General features: G+C 47.2%; 1 protein-coding gene across 1 annotated transcript; it reads right to left on the bottom strand.

The window, feature by feature from the left end:
* Positions 1-4,592: 4,592 nt before the first annotated feature.
* LOC118076433 (glutathione S-transferase theta-1) lies at positions 4,593-13,291 on the bottom strand. The gene is made up of 5 exons (XM_035099192.2): positions 13,057-13,291; positions 11,305-11,392; positions 8,768-8,918; positions 8,327-8,503; positions 4,593-4,845 (listed from the first exon to the last, which is right to left on the bottom strand). The coding sequence occupies exons 1-5, from the start codon at positions 13,166-13,168 to the stop codon at positions 4,645-4,647; spliced, it is 729 nt and encodes a 242-aa protein (XP_034955083.1). The 5' UTR covers positions 13,169-13,291; the 3' UTR covers positions 4,593-4,644.
* Between the last annotated feature and the right edge of the window lie 83 nt (positions 13,292-13,374).

Raw genomic sequence — 13,374 nt, 5'->3', positions numbered from 1 at the left:
GTCGACAAGGAGGGCGCAGACCCAGGAGAGTCAAAAGCCCAGGAGAGACTCTTTGACCCGAGAGCCTGCTCACTTCTGATCCTGAAATATTAACTTGGCAAAGTGGCAGCGAAACGCTGGCTGGTTTCCCAGGTGTTTCGTACATCTCTAGCACACCAAAAGATATTGTGCACATTCCGATCTGCGGAAATTTCTATGCCCACCATTTGCAGGTATCTGACAGGCAGGCAGAAAGTGTGGTAGGTGGTTTGGCCAAGTGGAGAGAGACTCCTGTTGCATCGTTGCTCCTGAAGGAGCGTCTCCATCCCCATTGCTCAGCCCGGACACTGAGGTCCAGCTCCGAGGGCCTTCTGGTGGTTCCCTCACTGTGGGAAGTGAGGCTACAGGGAACCAGACAGAGGACCTTCTCAGTTATGGTACCCACCCTGTGGAACGCCCTCCCATCAGATGTCAAAGAAGTAAAGAACTACCTGACTTTTAGAAGACACCTGAAGGCAGTCCTGTTTGATGTTCTACTGCAGTTTTATAATTTTTTGGAAGCTGCCCAGAGCAGACGGGGCAACTCAGTAAGATGGGTGGCATATAAATAATAAATTGTTGTTATTCCATCCCCCGATTGCTGCTGGCCCAAGAAACAAGCCACAGCCTGCAAGGACACAGTTGGGCTAACTGTACCAACATCCACCAAAGATGAAACTTCTGGGAAAGGCTTATCAGAAGGGGAGGTTTGCCTTGAAGGAGTCGACACCAAGGGACATAGCATCCCTTTGAGAGTTGACATAAGGATGAGGACATTTATTTCTTTTTTGGTCCAGTTTTGTTGGGAGTGGGATACCTGTTCCAGGGAAGGAGCTTGGATGATCTCACAACAGGTGCATGCTCTCTGCTCTTAATTACCAGACCTTTAGAAGGCATCTTAAGGCAGCCCTGTTTAGGGAAGCTTTTAATGTTTGATGGATTTCTGTATTTTAATGTTTTGTTGGAAGCCGCCCAGAGTGGCTGGGGGAACCTGGCCAGATGGGCGGGGTATAAATAATATATTATTATTATTATTATTATTATTATTATTATTATTATTATTATTATTAAATGACTGCCTGACTCTTTTCTAAGTGGGCTGTCCAGGGCTTACAAGTGTCACATGGTGGCAACATGTCTAGGAAAGAAGGTCCTTTTGGATCTTCGGGGAGCAAGGAGTGCCCCATTATAACATTAGATACAGGATCTGGCTTCCCACCGTGGTTGACCAGATGCTTTCGGCAAACCCCCAAAGCAAGGGAGCTCAACTTGACCATCGTGATTAATAACAGCGACTTCTCCTCCACCTCGGCTATTTAATTTGTCTGATTGCCTTTTTAAGGCTGTCTACAGCTAAACGGCGTTTCCGTGTGCTGCTCTGGTTCGCCAGAAGCAGCTTTGTCATGCTGGCCACATGACCTGGAAGCTGTATGCCGGCTCCCTCGGCCAATAACACGAGATGAGTGCCGCAACGCCACAGTCGGTCATGACTGGACCTAATGGTCAGGGGTCCCTTTACCTTTAAGCTTGGCCAACTCGTGTAGGAATGAAACCCATAAAACACCAGACCATTCTTTGCCTTGGAACTACCGCCAATCGGTTTCACTGGATGAGAGAACAACATTTTCTCCATCTCGTGTACAATTTCCTAAGCCTCCATCACATTTCCCATTCACTGCCACTCATGTTTTCTTCTAAATAAAGAAGCCCCAACTGTTGTGATCTTTCCTCACAGGGGACTTCCTCCCCCCCCCCCCCGCCGAATCATCTTGGCAGTTCTTTTGTGCAACCCTTCCTAACTCTGCAATACCCTTTGGGAAGTGGGGAGACCAGGGTTGTTCCCAGGATTCCAAATGTGGTTGCATCACAGAACTGAATCGACATTGCAGTACGGACAGCTTTGTTTTCCATCACTCGTCTGGAATTCACCTTTTTTTTCTGGAGCTGCCGCACCCTTGGCTCAACATTTTTGCTGAGCCCAAGGCCTCTTTCCCCAGGTACTTGCCGACTTCACTGTGGAGAGGAATGAAGTGGGGATGTTTCTGCCCCAACTTGTATCAGCTGACACTTCAGTTGACCCTCATCAGCTGTTTTTGCTGCCCACTGATGCTGCTTGGATGAATCTGCTGCGATATCTTTGCTGTCTCGCTTGGGTTTCCCCCCACCCTGAATCAATGGTGTCATTCCCAGGCATGGCTGCCTCACTGCATGCTCATGCTCCCAACTCCCAATCATTTAGGATCAAGTTAAAAAGCCCCGTTCCTGATACAGACCCATCTCTTCCTTCCAGTAATGGTTGTATTTGCATACTTCTCAACATTATGGAGAAGCCCCCCCCCCGGCAAGACTATGATCTTGCCCACCCAGAGCAGCTGGAGGCACCAAATTAACCCCCTCTCTTTATTGGATCAGGCCCCTGAAGGAGATGGATGAGCAGCACCAGGATCCTGCCCCTCTTTGCTCTACCCCAACCCCCTGCAAATAGCTGTTGGGATCGGGCCTTGCAGAAGGATCATTGGGTAGTGGCTAGCAGTTTTAACAACATGGTAGTTGAGGCTGTTCCTTAGGTGGGGGGCCAAGGTAAGTTCTAGTCCCACCCCCTTGTTACAGGGAGGGGGGGGGACAGGTCTACAAAAAAGGATCCAAGGGTGAAAGACAGGTTGTTTTCTGCCGCTCCAGAGAAGCGGACACGGAGCAATGGATTCAAACTACAAGAAAGAAGATTCCACCTAAACATTAGGAAGAACTTCCTGACAGTAAGAGCTGTTCGGCAGTGGAATTTGCTGCCAAGGAGTGTGGTGGAGCCTCCTCCTTTGGAGGTCTTTAAGCAGAGGCTTGACAGGCATATGTCAAGAATGCTTTGATGGTGTTTCCTGCTTGGCAGGGGGTGGGACTGGATGGCCCTTGTGGTCTCTTCCAACTCTATGATTCTATGACACAAAAGGTGAAGCAGCACACAGAGGACTTCCTCTGTCCTAAGGTTCCTTGCCCCAGTCAATGTGGGGAAATGAGAGTAAAGCAAGTGAAGTCCTCTTTGACCTTCTCCCTAGTCCACCGACCTAAAGGTCTTCTTCACACAGATGGAAAGACACACAAAGAGGGACAGGATGGATCCTCCCAACCCTCAACTGGCCCCTCCCAGTTAGGACTTTGGAATGGATGCAGTGCTTTGATTCAGGAAGAACCACAACTCGCTCTAGACATGGGAGAATGGGCAGAATTTCTAGAAGGGTGGCTCCTTTTGCCCAGAAGTTGTCCAGAAAAGGAGCCAAGGCACAAGGCTTTCCGAGATTGGACCGAAAGGTTCCCGTCCCCCGTCCCCCCAGGCCCCTCTGCTTTACGATAAACCAAAGCAAACCACCACAAACTGGCTAAATAAATATAAAAGGGAATTTACTGGGATAATAACTGGACTAAAGATAGACTAATGAGCATTCAAACAAACAAAAACATGTTACAATGCCATGTGAAGGTCAATACCAGTTCTGCCAAAAACATGGAATGAATTATATGCTCAGTCTGAATAAATGTACCATTCAACAAGTGGGTAAGGTCCGCGCATTGAACAGCAACCTGATGCCAACAGAAAGTTAACTTCACCAGGGTGGTGGCCAACTTAAGAATTTTCTATCCAATCCAGTTTTTACAAACTATCTTGAACACCTATCTATTGGCACCCGGTTGCTGTTCAAGGCATGGACCTTACCCACTTGTTGACCCTTGTTCATTTATTCAGATTTTAAAATGTTAAAACGTTCACTGAGCATATAATCCATTCCATGTTTTTGGCAGAACTAATATTGATCTGCACATGGCATTGTAACAGGGGCGTAGGAAGATAGGGGCGGGCGGGGCGGGCCGCCCCGAGTGGCGGGCTCCAAGGGCCCGCCCCGCCCCCAAAATGCATGCTCCGCCCCCAGAATGTGCGCCCCTCCAGGAGGCGCGCCACCCCCCCGAAACGGGTGCCACTGCATTGTAACATGTTTTTGTTTGTTTGAATGGTCATTAGTCTATCTTTAGTCCAGTTATTATCCCATTAAATTCCCTTTTATATTTATTAGCCAGTTTGTGGTGGTTCGTTTTGGTTTATTGCTTTACAGTGGTACCTCGACTTACAAACGACTCGACAACCGAATTTTTCAACTTACGAATGGGGCAAATGGCTGCACGCTTATGATTTTTTCGACATCCGAACGGAAACCGCGGCGGTTTTAGAGAGTGTTTTTTCGACTTGCGGATTTTTAGATGGGGTTGCTTCGACTTACGAATTTTTCCGTTTCCCATGCATTCCTATGGGAAATCGCGTTTCCAATGGCGCTTTTGGACTCACGAATTTTTCGACCTACGAAGGTGCCTTCGGAACGGATTAAGTTCGTAAGTCGAGGCACCACTGTATTACTGTATTATCACCACTTTGATACTTCGTTTACATTGTCTACACCCTCTGCTTTACGGCCTGAATTCTTCTCCTGGTGACCAGCCCTGAGCCCCAGAGATGACAATAAGGAGAAGTGGCACGGGGGGTGGAGGGTGGGAGTGTTGCTGCTCCAATTATATTTGAAGAGACCAAAACGTTTTGGTTGGTTCTGGCGCTTTATTGAGAGGGACTCTGCCCCCCAATTGGGTTCACTTCAGATACTTCAGCAAGTGCTGCTTGATTTGTTCCCTCATTTCAGGAGGGAGTTGATCCTCCGTCACATCCTTGGCTTTGCGAATATCCTCGTGGGCCTCGGCAAAGAGATCCTTCCCCACGGCTTCTTCCACTCTGGAGCGCCAGGAGGCCAGCTTGGGTCTACCTTCAAAGACATCATAGCCGGCGCTTACAGGCTGCAAAGAGAAGGAGAGTGAGCGGGTGCTGATTTGGCGCGGATGCAGCCCCATCACCTGCCCAAGAGGGCTGCCACCATTCAATGCCGGGAGTCTAAAGAGCGATAAAGGGGCAGAGAGAATTATCAAGGGGAAGAATGATCAAGGATTTGCTTGTACGCGTGGAAATAAAATGCCGTCAGTCTCGTCAGCCAATCAATGCTCTGGATTCCTCAAGGACCGCCTCTTTTCCATATGACCCTACCTGGACCCTGAGATCATCTTCTGAGGCCCTCCTTTGTGTGCCGCCTCCTTGAGAGGTCCGGAGGGTGGCAACATGAGAACGGGCTTCTCTGCAGTGGCTCCCTGTCTGTGGAATGCTCTCCCCAGGGAGAACACTTCATTATATACCTTTAGGCGCCAGGCAAAAATGTTCCTTTTTAACCAGGCCTTCGCTTGACCTGATTGACATCCTATGCCCTTTTCAAATGTTTTTTTTGTGTGTGTGTGTTGGGACTATTGGGTTGTTGTTTTTATTTTTATTATGTATTTTGTGGTTTTATATCTTGACTGTATTCGGTGAACTGCCCTGAGACCCCCGGGCATAGGGCGGTATATAAATTCAATAAATAATAATAATAATTCCGCCCATGCAGAAACAGATAAGGTAAAAATCATGACCGAAGTCTTCACAGTCTGTGAGGAGCCCGGCTCCCCAGATTTTTATCCTTAGAGCAGAATGCTTAGAGGAACCATCAGTGGAAAATGCAATTATCTGTATGGTCCATTTTTACAAACACCACTTAGAAAAGATAATGAGTATGTGTTATACAAACAAACAATAGTTATTTTGGAAAGCCTGCCTGGCTAGCATTACTAACAACTGGATTGCTAATTGATTTCTACTTCCTGCTATATGCCTTTGAAGTAAAGTGTGATGTTGACACTTTAAAAATAAAAAATAAAAAAAGACTTGGGATTCAGGATTAAGAGGCTGAAAATAACTCCTGGGAGCCCTGAGTTGCTTAGCTGGAAAGAAAGAATCTGGGAGAAGAACGAACTTGCAAACGTGCTACGCTGTTTCTTTTTAAGCAAGGCCAGGAGAAATGTTCCCAAGCTTTCATTTGTTTGGCAAGAAGAGACACCATATGCCTGCATTGTTTTTCTGTCGGGGGTAGGTGGGAGGGAATCAGGTGTCTGAGCTTATTCTGCATGCATTTTGAGAAAAGCTATCTTGGCCAAAAAAAAAAAAAAAAACCCTAAGATCATGGCCACTGGTCCCATCACCTCCTGGCGAATAGAAGGGGAGGAAATGGAGGCAGTGAGAGATTTTACTTTCTTCGGTTCCATGATCACTGCAGATGGTGACAGGAGTCACAAAACTGCTTCTTGGAAGAAAAGCAATGACAACCCTAGACAGCATCTTAAAAAGCAGACACATCACCTTGCCGACAAAGGTCCGTATAGTTAAAGCTATGGTTTTCCCAGTAGTGATGTATGGAAGTGAGAGCTGGACCATAAAGAAGGCCGATCGCCGAAGAATTGATGCTTTTGAATTATGGTGCTGGAGGAGACTCTTGAGAGTCCCACGGACTGCAAGAAGATCAAACCTATCCATTCTGAAGGAAATCAACCCTGAGTGCTCACTGGAAGGACAGATCCTGAAGCTGAGGCTCCAATACTTTGGCCACCTCCTGAGAAGAGAAGACTCCCTGGAAAAGACCCTGATGTTGGGAAAGATGGAGGGCACTAGGAGAAGGGGACGGCAGAGGACGAGATGGTTGGACAGTGTTCTCGAAGCTACCAACATGAGTTTGACCAAACTGCAGGAGGCAGTGCAAGACAGGAGCGCCTGGCGTGCTATGGTCTATGGGGTCACGAAGAGTCGGACACGACTAAACGACTAAACAACAACAACATCTTTGCCAAATGCACAGGGAAATCTGCCCCACAGTTATCATCACCATACCCATTAACCGTCCCAATTTGAGTGGGACATCCCGGCTTCTGATTAGAGATCTTGGAATGTCCCTTTTTCGTCTTGTGCTGTGGCACAAATCAGCTGGCTCATGCCAGAGCGCTTGATGAAAATACGATGGCTTTTTGCTCTCATGCTAGTCATTTGGCCCGTGCAAGAATCATAGAATCATAGAGTTGGAAGAGACCACAAGGGCCATCCAGTCCAACCCCCTGCCAAGCAGGAAACACCATCAAAGCATTCTTGACATATGTCTGTCAAACCTCTGCTTAAAGACCTCCAAAGAAGGAGACGCCACCACACTTCTTAGCAGCAAATTCCACTGTCGAACAGCTCTTACTGTCAGGAAGTTCTTCCTAATGTTAAGAGCACCAGACAAAACTCTTGCATGAGTCAGCTGGTTCCAGCGAGAGCTCAGCACCAAAAAAATGAGCGTCTCAGTTTTGATCAGCGAGATGCTGAAGGATATACATCATGAGTGGGGTAGCACCTCTGTGGCACCCAGCCCCTGCTTCTGGCCAGCCACTGTGGGAAAACCTTAATTAGACTAGCCTTTGGCATGACCCAACAGCCAGGCTCTCCTCACCTCCAGAGGACCCCAGTTCTAGTGTTCCAAAAGAGAGAAAATCTTCCGCTTCTCTCTTCCCACACTTCCTGTTCTGGAGTGTGACTGGATTGGTGGTGGGATTGAGTAGAGGAGGGAATGTGGGAGTGAGAGGGAGGGGAGGGTCTACTGGGATGCTGGGGAAGAAATAGGTGGGTCTAGGGGCCACCCAGGCAGAGTCTCAGTTGGGGTCTCTGAGGTTAGGAAACAAGAGACCTGTTATTTCAAGGTTTCTGAGCGAAACAGTCCATGAACTGCATTCACCAAGATGTTGGTTGTTCATTCTCTCCAGAATAAATGTTAAATCCCCATCTGTCTCTCTTGCAGTTTATATTTTGAGGCTCTAAACCAGGCATCCCCAAACTTCGGCCCTCCAGATGTTTTGGACTACAGTTCCCATCTTCCCCGACCACTGGTCCTGTTAACTAAGGATCATGGGAGTTGTAGGCCAAAACATCTGGAGGGCCGCAGTTTGGGGGTGCCTGCCCTAAACACCTGCCACAAAGCAAAATATTCACAGCAAGGCTGTGTCAACAGACCTAATTTTGTACACCTCTGTCGTGACTGGCATTGTCTTGCTCCTAAACTAAAAAGAGGGGTGTGTGTGTGTGTGGGAGAGAGAGAGAGAGAGAGAGAGAGAGAGAGAGAGAGAGAGAGAGAGGCAGGCAGGCAGGCAGGCAGGCAGGCAGGCAGCAGGGGGAGGGGGAGAGGAGAGAAAGAAAGAGGGAAGGAGAAAGATGCTTCAGCCACCTGGTCGCCTGGGCTGCCACTTTGCAGCTCTGACCTCTCCTTTTTGAGATGTGGTGATCCCACCTGGCTCTGGCTAGTAGCAGGAAGTGACGAGGTGCCTCAGCCTCGCCAGGAGCCAAAGGCCATTTCCTCCCAGAGGCCCCTGGACCTCATCATCTCCCATCACTCACCTGCATGATTTCTACAATGGCCACCAAGTCTGCCAAGGAGATTTCTGTGCCAGCAATGAAGGGCTTGTCCTGGAGGAACTTCTCCTCAAACAGCTTCAGGGTCTCTTTCAGACTCTCGAGGGCTTCTTCAAGCTTTTCGGAAGGGGCAGGATGTCCCAGGAAGAGAGGCAGCAAAGCCTATGCAGAGAAGGGGGCAAGGGGGAATTGACACCCGAGACGTTCTAGGTATTATGGCTCTTCACCTCTTATCGCCGTGTGAGAGGAAGGAAGGAAAAATGATGGCAGCTGCCAGCATTTCATCTCTCGTGGGCGGGCAGGGTCTCCCTAACAGATATACATTCACAGGCCACAAAACTAAGCCCAGCCCCTGACCCCTTGTTGCAGCAGAGACTTCTCCTCTGTAAACTGTCAGCTGGGCCAAGAGGCAGCTCCGGCCCTTACCTTTGCCAGGTACACTTTGGTGCCATACATTCGCGTGGTCGTGTGTTGCCAAGACAGATATTCGTCCACGCGGGCTCGCTTCTGCAGGTCCGAGGGGTACCAGTGGTCAGGGGTCTTGAATTTCCTTGCTAGGTACAAGAGGATGGCAATGCTATTTGGGTAAAAAAAAGGAGAGAGATAATAATAATAATAATAATAATAATAATAATAATAATAATAATAATAATAATATATTATTTATACCCCACCCATCTGGCTGGGTTTCCCCAGCCATTCTGGGCGGCTTCCAACAGAAAAATAAAACACAGTAATCTATTAAACATTAAAAGCCTCTCTGAACAGGGCTGCCTTCAGATGTCTTCTAAAAGTCTGGTAGTTGTTTTCCTCTTTGACATCTGTTGGGAGGGCGTTCCACAGGGCGGGCGCCACCACCGAGAAGGCCCTCTGCCTAGTTCCCTGCAACTTGGCTTCTCGCAACGAGGGAACCGCCAGAAGGCCCTCAGAGCAGCAGGCAACAATGGTGAATAACAACGGATGCAGCCGGATGCAAACAAGTTGGGGCGTTTTTCTTCTTCTTCTTCTAATTACACATAGATGCTTATAGGACTGGCAGTGACTGACCAGGAACAAGGCCTTGTGGTCATAGGGAAGAGCTTGATGAAGACGTGCTTCGTAGTAGCGCCTGCCCTGTGGAACACCCTCCTGTGAGATGTCAAACAGATAAACAACTATTTGACTTAGTCTTAGAAGACATCTGAAGGCAGCCCTTCAGGGAAGTTTTTTTATTGTACAATCATATCTAGGAAGTCGAAAAGAATCCATTCCGCAAGTCTGTTTGACTTCTGAAACATTTGGAAACCAAGGCGCGGCTTCCTATTGGTTTCCAATTGCGCAGGTGTGCTGGAAACAATAGCGGAAGCCATGCTGGACATTCAGCTTCCAAAAAAAGTTCGAAAACCAGAACACTTACTTTCGGTTTTCAATCGTCCGGGAGCCGGAACGTTTGTCTCCCAAGGCGTTTGGGGGCCGAGGTACGATCGTAATGGTTTATCGTGTTTTAATATTTTGTTGGGACCTGGGGCAACCCAGTCAGATGGGCAGCATATAAGTAGTAGTAGTAGTAGTAATAATAATAATAATAATAATAATAAATTTAGACACTGTCCCGAGAGGTGGAACAGGGAAGAGATGAAGAAGAAACCACTGTTTCACCAGTGGGAGGGGTGAAACAGGGAAGAGTTGTGATCCAAAAGCCCTTTAAAAAGGGGGAAAATAAAAAGGTTGCCACCCCAGTGAGAGAGGGGGGGAAGAAAGTACGAGGGGGGCAGAAGGAGAATGAGATTGGAAATAAAGTGTTGGGAATACATCAGGGGGGGGAAGGGTTCAGCAAAATTTAGATTGGGACAGAGCAGGAGTGGGGTGAGAGGGAATTGTGAAAAAATTTATTGGTTGATAAAATTTGGTTTGAACTCGGAAAGTATTAAGGAGCTGGCTGAAATCTCTGGAGACACTGATTCCAAGGAAAGGTGGCAGATTTAGGTTTGTGGGTAGGAATAAAAAGGGGGTAAAAGAATTTGAGAATTAAGTTAGAATATTTTTGGGTAAAAAGGGTAGAGAATATTGGGTAATAAAGGTAAAGAATAGTATGAAGGGTCAATGGTTTAAAAGAAGTTAAAATTTGGAAAAAAAGAATGTAATTTTAGAGTTGGAAACTGCAATAATTAGTGAATTACAAAGAACTCAAGAAGGGGGAATGAGGAAGTCCGAAATTTTTTAGATTTGGAATTGAAAAAATATGACTATGCCTTTTTTATATTATTATTATTATTATTATTATTATTATTATTATTATCTTATCTTTTTTTACTGGTTTTTTATAGCTAAGATTGCTAGGATGTATTTTTATGATGCTTAGTTAAGATTTGGGAAATGTTATGAGTTAATTATAAAAGAATGGTAAGAAGGATAAGTGAAGAACATTGAAGAAATGAGATGTGATGATATTGCTTATACTTTTGTATTTTTTCCCCCTAAAGCTTTTGTCTTTTCTTTTTTGTTTTTTTTCTTTCTTTTTTCTTTATGTAAAATCCAATAATTTTTTTTTTAAAAAAAATTAGACACTGTCCCAGTGTGCAGCAGCTGTCAGAAAAGGAAATTCCACATTAGCGATCATTAGGAAAGGAATTGAGAATAAACCTGCTGGTATTATAACGCTGTTATACAAATCTGTGGTGCGACCACTTCTGGAATATTGTGGATAATTCTGGTTCAAAAAGGGTTCTGTTGAATTACAAAAAGTCCAGGAAAAAAGGCAACCAAAATTATCAAGGGGGTGGAGTGAATTCCCTGTGAGGAAAGGTTGCAACATAAACTTAGTTAAGGCCTTGAAAATGAAAACACAAAACCCCAAAGGGAGGAAAGCAGAGATTTATGGGTTTCCAACCGGCTCTGGTACACAGTGAAGTTGCAGGGGGCCTGTGTGGTGACTCCCCAACACAAACACAGACACACCAAGCAACGGTGCTGTGGATACTTACCTCTCTGCCAAGGTGAAGTCGCCATCCTTCAAGGCAGGCACTTTCCCCAGCAGATTCACCTTGCCAAACTCCTCCGTCCTGTTTTGCCCTGGAGAGATGGACAAAAGGAATCAAGAGGCAGCTATTCACTCATGAGAACCATGACGCAGGACCCGGACTTGACCCACCCTAGGTGGGGGGTGCTGGTCACCCCCACCTGACCCCTCCCCCCACTCATGCTCCCTCTTACCTCTTTACCGGATTGCTTTGGTTGGGAGGTGGGGGGGGGGGCAGCTGGGCAAGGGCTGTGTGCTTGTCAGCCATTCTCCCAAGTAGTAGGTAATAAATCTTTTTCACAAAAGATGTAGAATCGGAACACTGCAGAGAACAAGCCAATTGCTCGGGAGTGGATGGAAGCAGGTGGGCATTTGCCCCAAGCATGCCTGGGGGTGGGGGGTGGGTGGGCAGGCACTGATACACAAGCCCGCCTTGCATCAATACCAAAGGTCAGCAAAGAGTGAATTCTTCTGCGTCTGGCCAGCTCCGGCTTTGCACTGATTGGTCAAAAGCTAGGGAGAAATGAGCCGTGCCCTGGCAGACACTGGCACAAGCCAGGGGTCTTTTTGCAAAGCTCGCCCCGCCTCCTCGCGATCCAGTTAATCATTCCACAACAGCAGGCACCCCCAAACTCAGCCCTCCAGATGTTTTGGGACTACAATTCCCATCATCCCTAGCTAACAGGACCAGTGGTCAGGGATGATTGGAATTGTAGTCCCAAAACATCTGGAGGGCCGAGTTTGGGGATGCCTGCACAACAGTCACCGTTCTTTCCTGGTTGCCACGAATATGAAATTCGCGGCTGCTTTTATTAGGAAACAATCGATTCTTACCCGCCCTTTACCAAGAGGCCCCAACGACCTGAAAGCAAAACTATTAGAAAGAGCGAAAGCCTATTTTAAATGTTAGGAAATAAGACCTCTTCGGCGGTATCCTCAAGTTGCGAGGGAACCCAAAGCTCCAAATGAGATCCCTTAACCCGGGCATAGGCAACCATGGCCCTCCAGATGTTTTCGGACTACAATTCCCATCATCCCTGATCACTGGTCCTGTTAGCTAGGGATCATGGGAGTTGTAGTCCCAAAACATCTGGAGGGCCAAGGTTGCCTATGCCTGCCTTAACCCTTCCAAGGTCTGCAAAGCCATTCAGACGGCCTGAGTCAAGGAGAGTCAACAGGCAACTTGAGAGTGACCCTCTTTCTCCCCCCACCTAAATTTTATTAATTTTACAAACAAAAAATACAAATAAACACACATCAATAAAGTCATGCTATATGTGGAGATTCTCTGAATCTTATGACTTCCCCCATCCCATCCATGGAGTCTTTATTTTAAGCATCTACAACTGCATATTAGTCTGTACTCGTTTTTATATTGAACCATATTATCCATGTTTTTTACACGACAAGAGCTTGTTTCCATCTGCTTACAGTGGTCTCCTAGATAACTTATCATTTCCCCCCATGCTATTATAAAAGTTTTTGTCCTCTTGGTTTCTGAGTTTTCCAGTCGGCTTTGCTATCTCTGCATAGTCCAACTTGGTTTGCCATTTGAGAGTGACCCCTCTTTCAATCCATCCTTGTCTGAGTCAAACAGGGTGCTCAAGCCAGCCCCCCACCCATCAAATAAGCCCCCACCCCACCCAGCCCCTGCAACTCAAGACTCTGCACCCTGGATCTTGTGACTAACTCCCTCTGCCCCACCCACCAGTCTCACCTTGGATGAGAGCCACATGCTTGAACTCAAAGGGGATGTTGTTTTTCTTAGCAAAGATAAAGACAGACCGGCAGGGTTGGGAGACGAGGTCGAGGTAAAGCTCCACCACCATCCTAGCAGTAGCAGCAGCGACAACAACCAGAGCAGGGAATCGGCTGGCAAGAGGAGGAGAGAGCAAACAGTGCTTTCCCGCTCCTGGGAGATCTGGGCTCGGCTGCTGGGCCTCTTGTACCTTGGCCAGACCAACTCGTCAGCAGCTGCTGTTCCTCTGAGCCAATTGGAAGAGGCCTTGATCCTTGGCCTACTTCCTTCCCACCC

Source organism: Zootoca vivipara, chromosome 17 (assembly GCF_963506605.1).
Source record: "Zootoca vivipara chromosome 17, rZooViv1.1, whole genome shotgun sequence".
In the NCBI taxonomy this organism is placed as follows: domain Eukaryota; kingdom Metazoa; phylum Chordata; class Lepidosauria; order Squamata; family Lacertidae; genus Zootoca; species Zootoca vivipara.
This window is presented reverse-complemented; position numbering and strand designations above follow the sequence as displayed.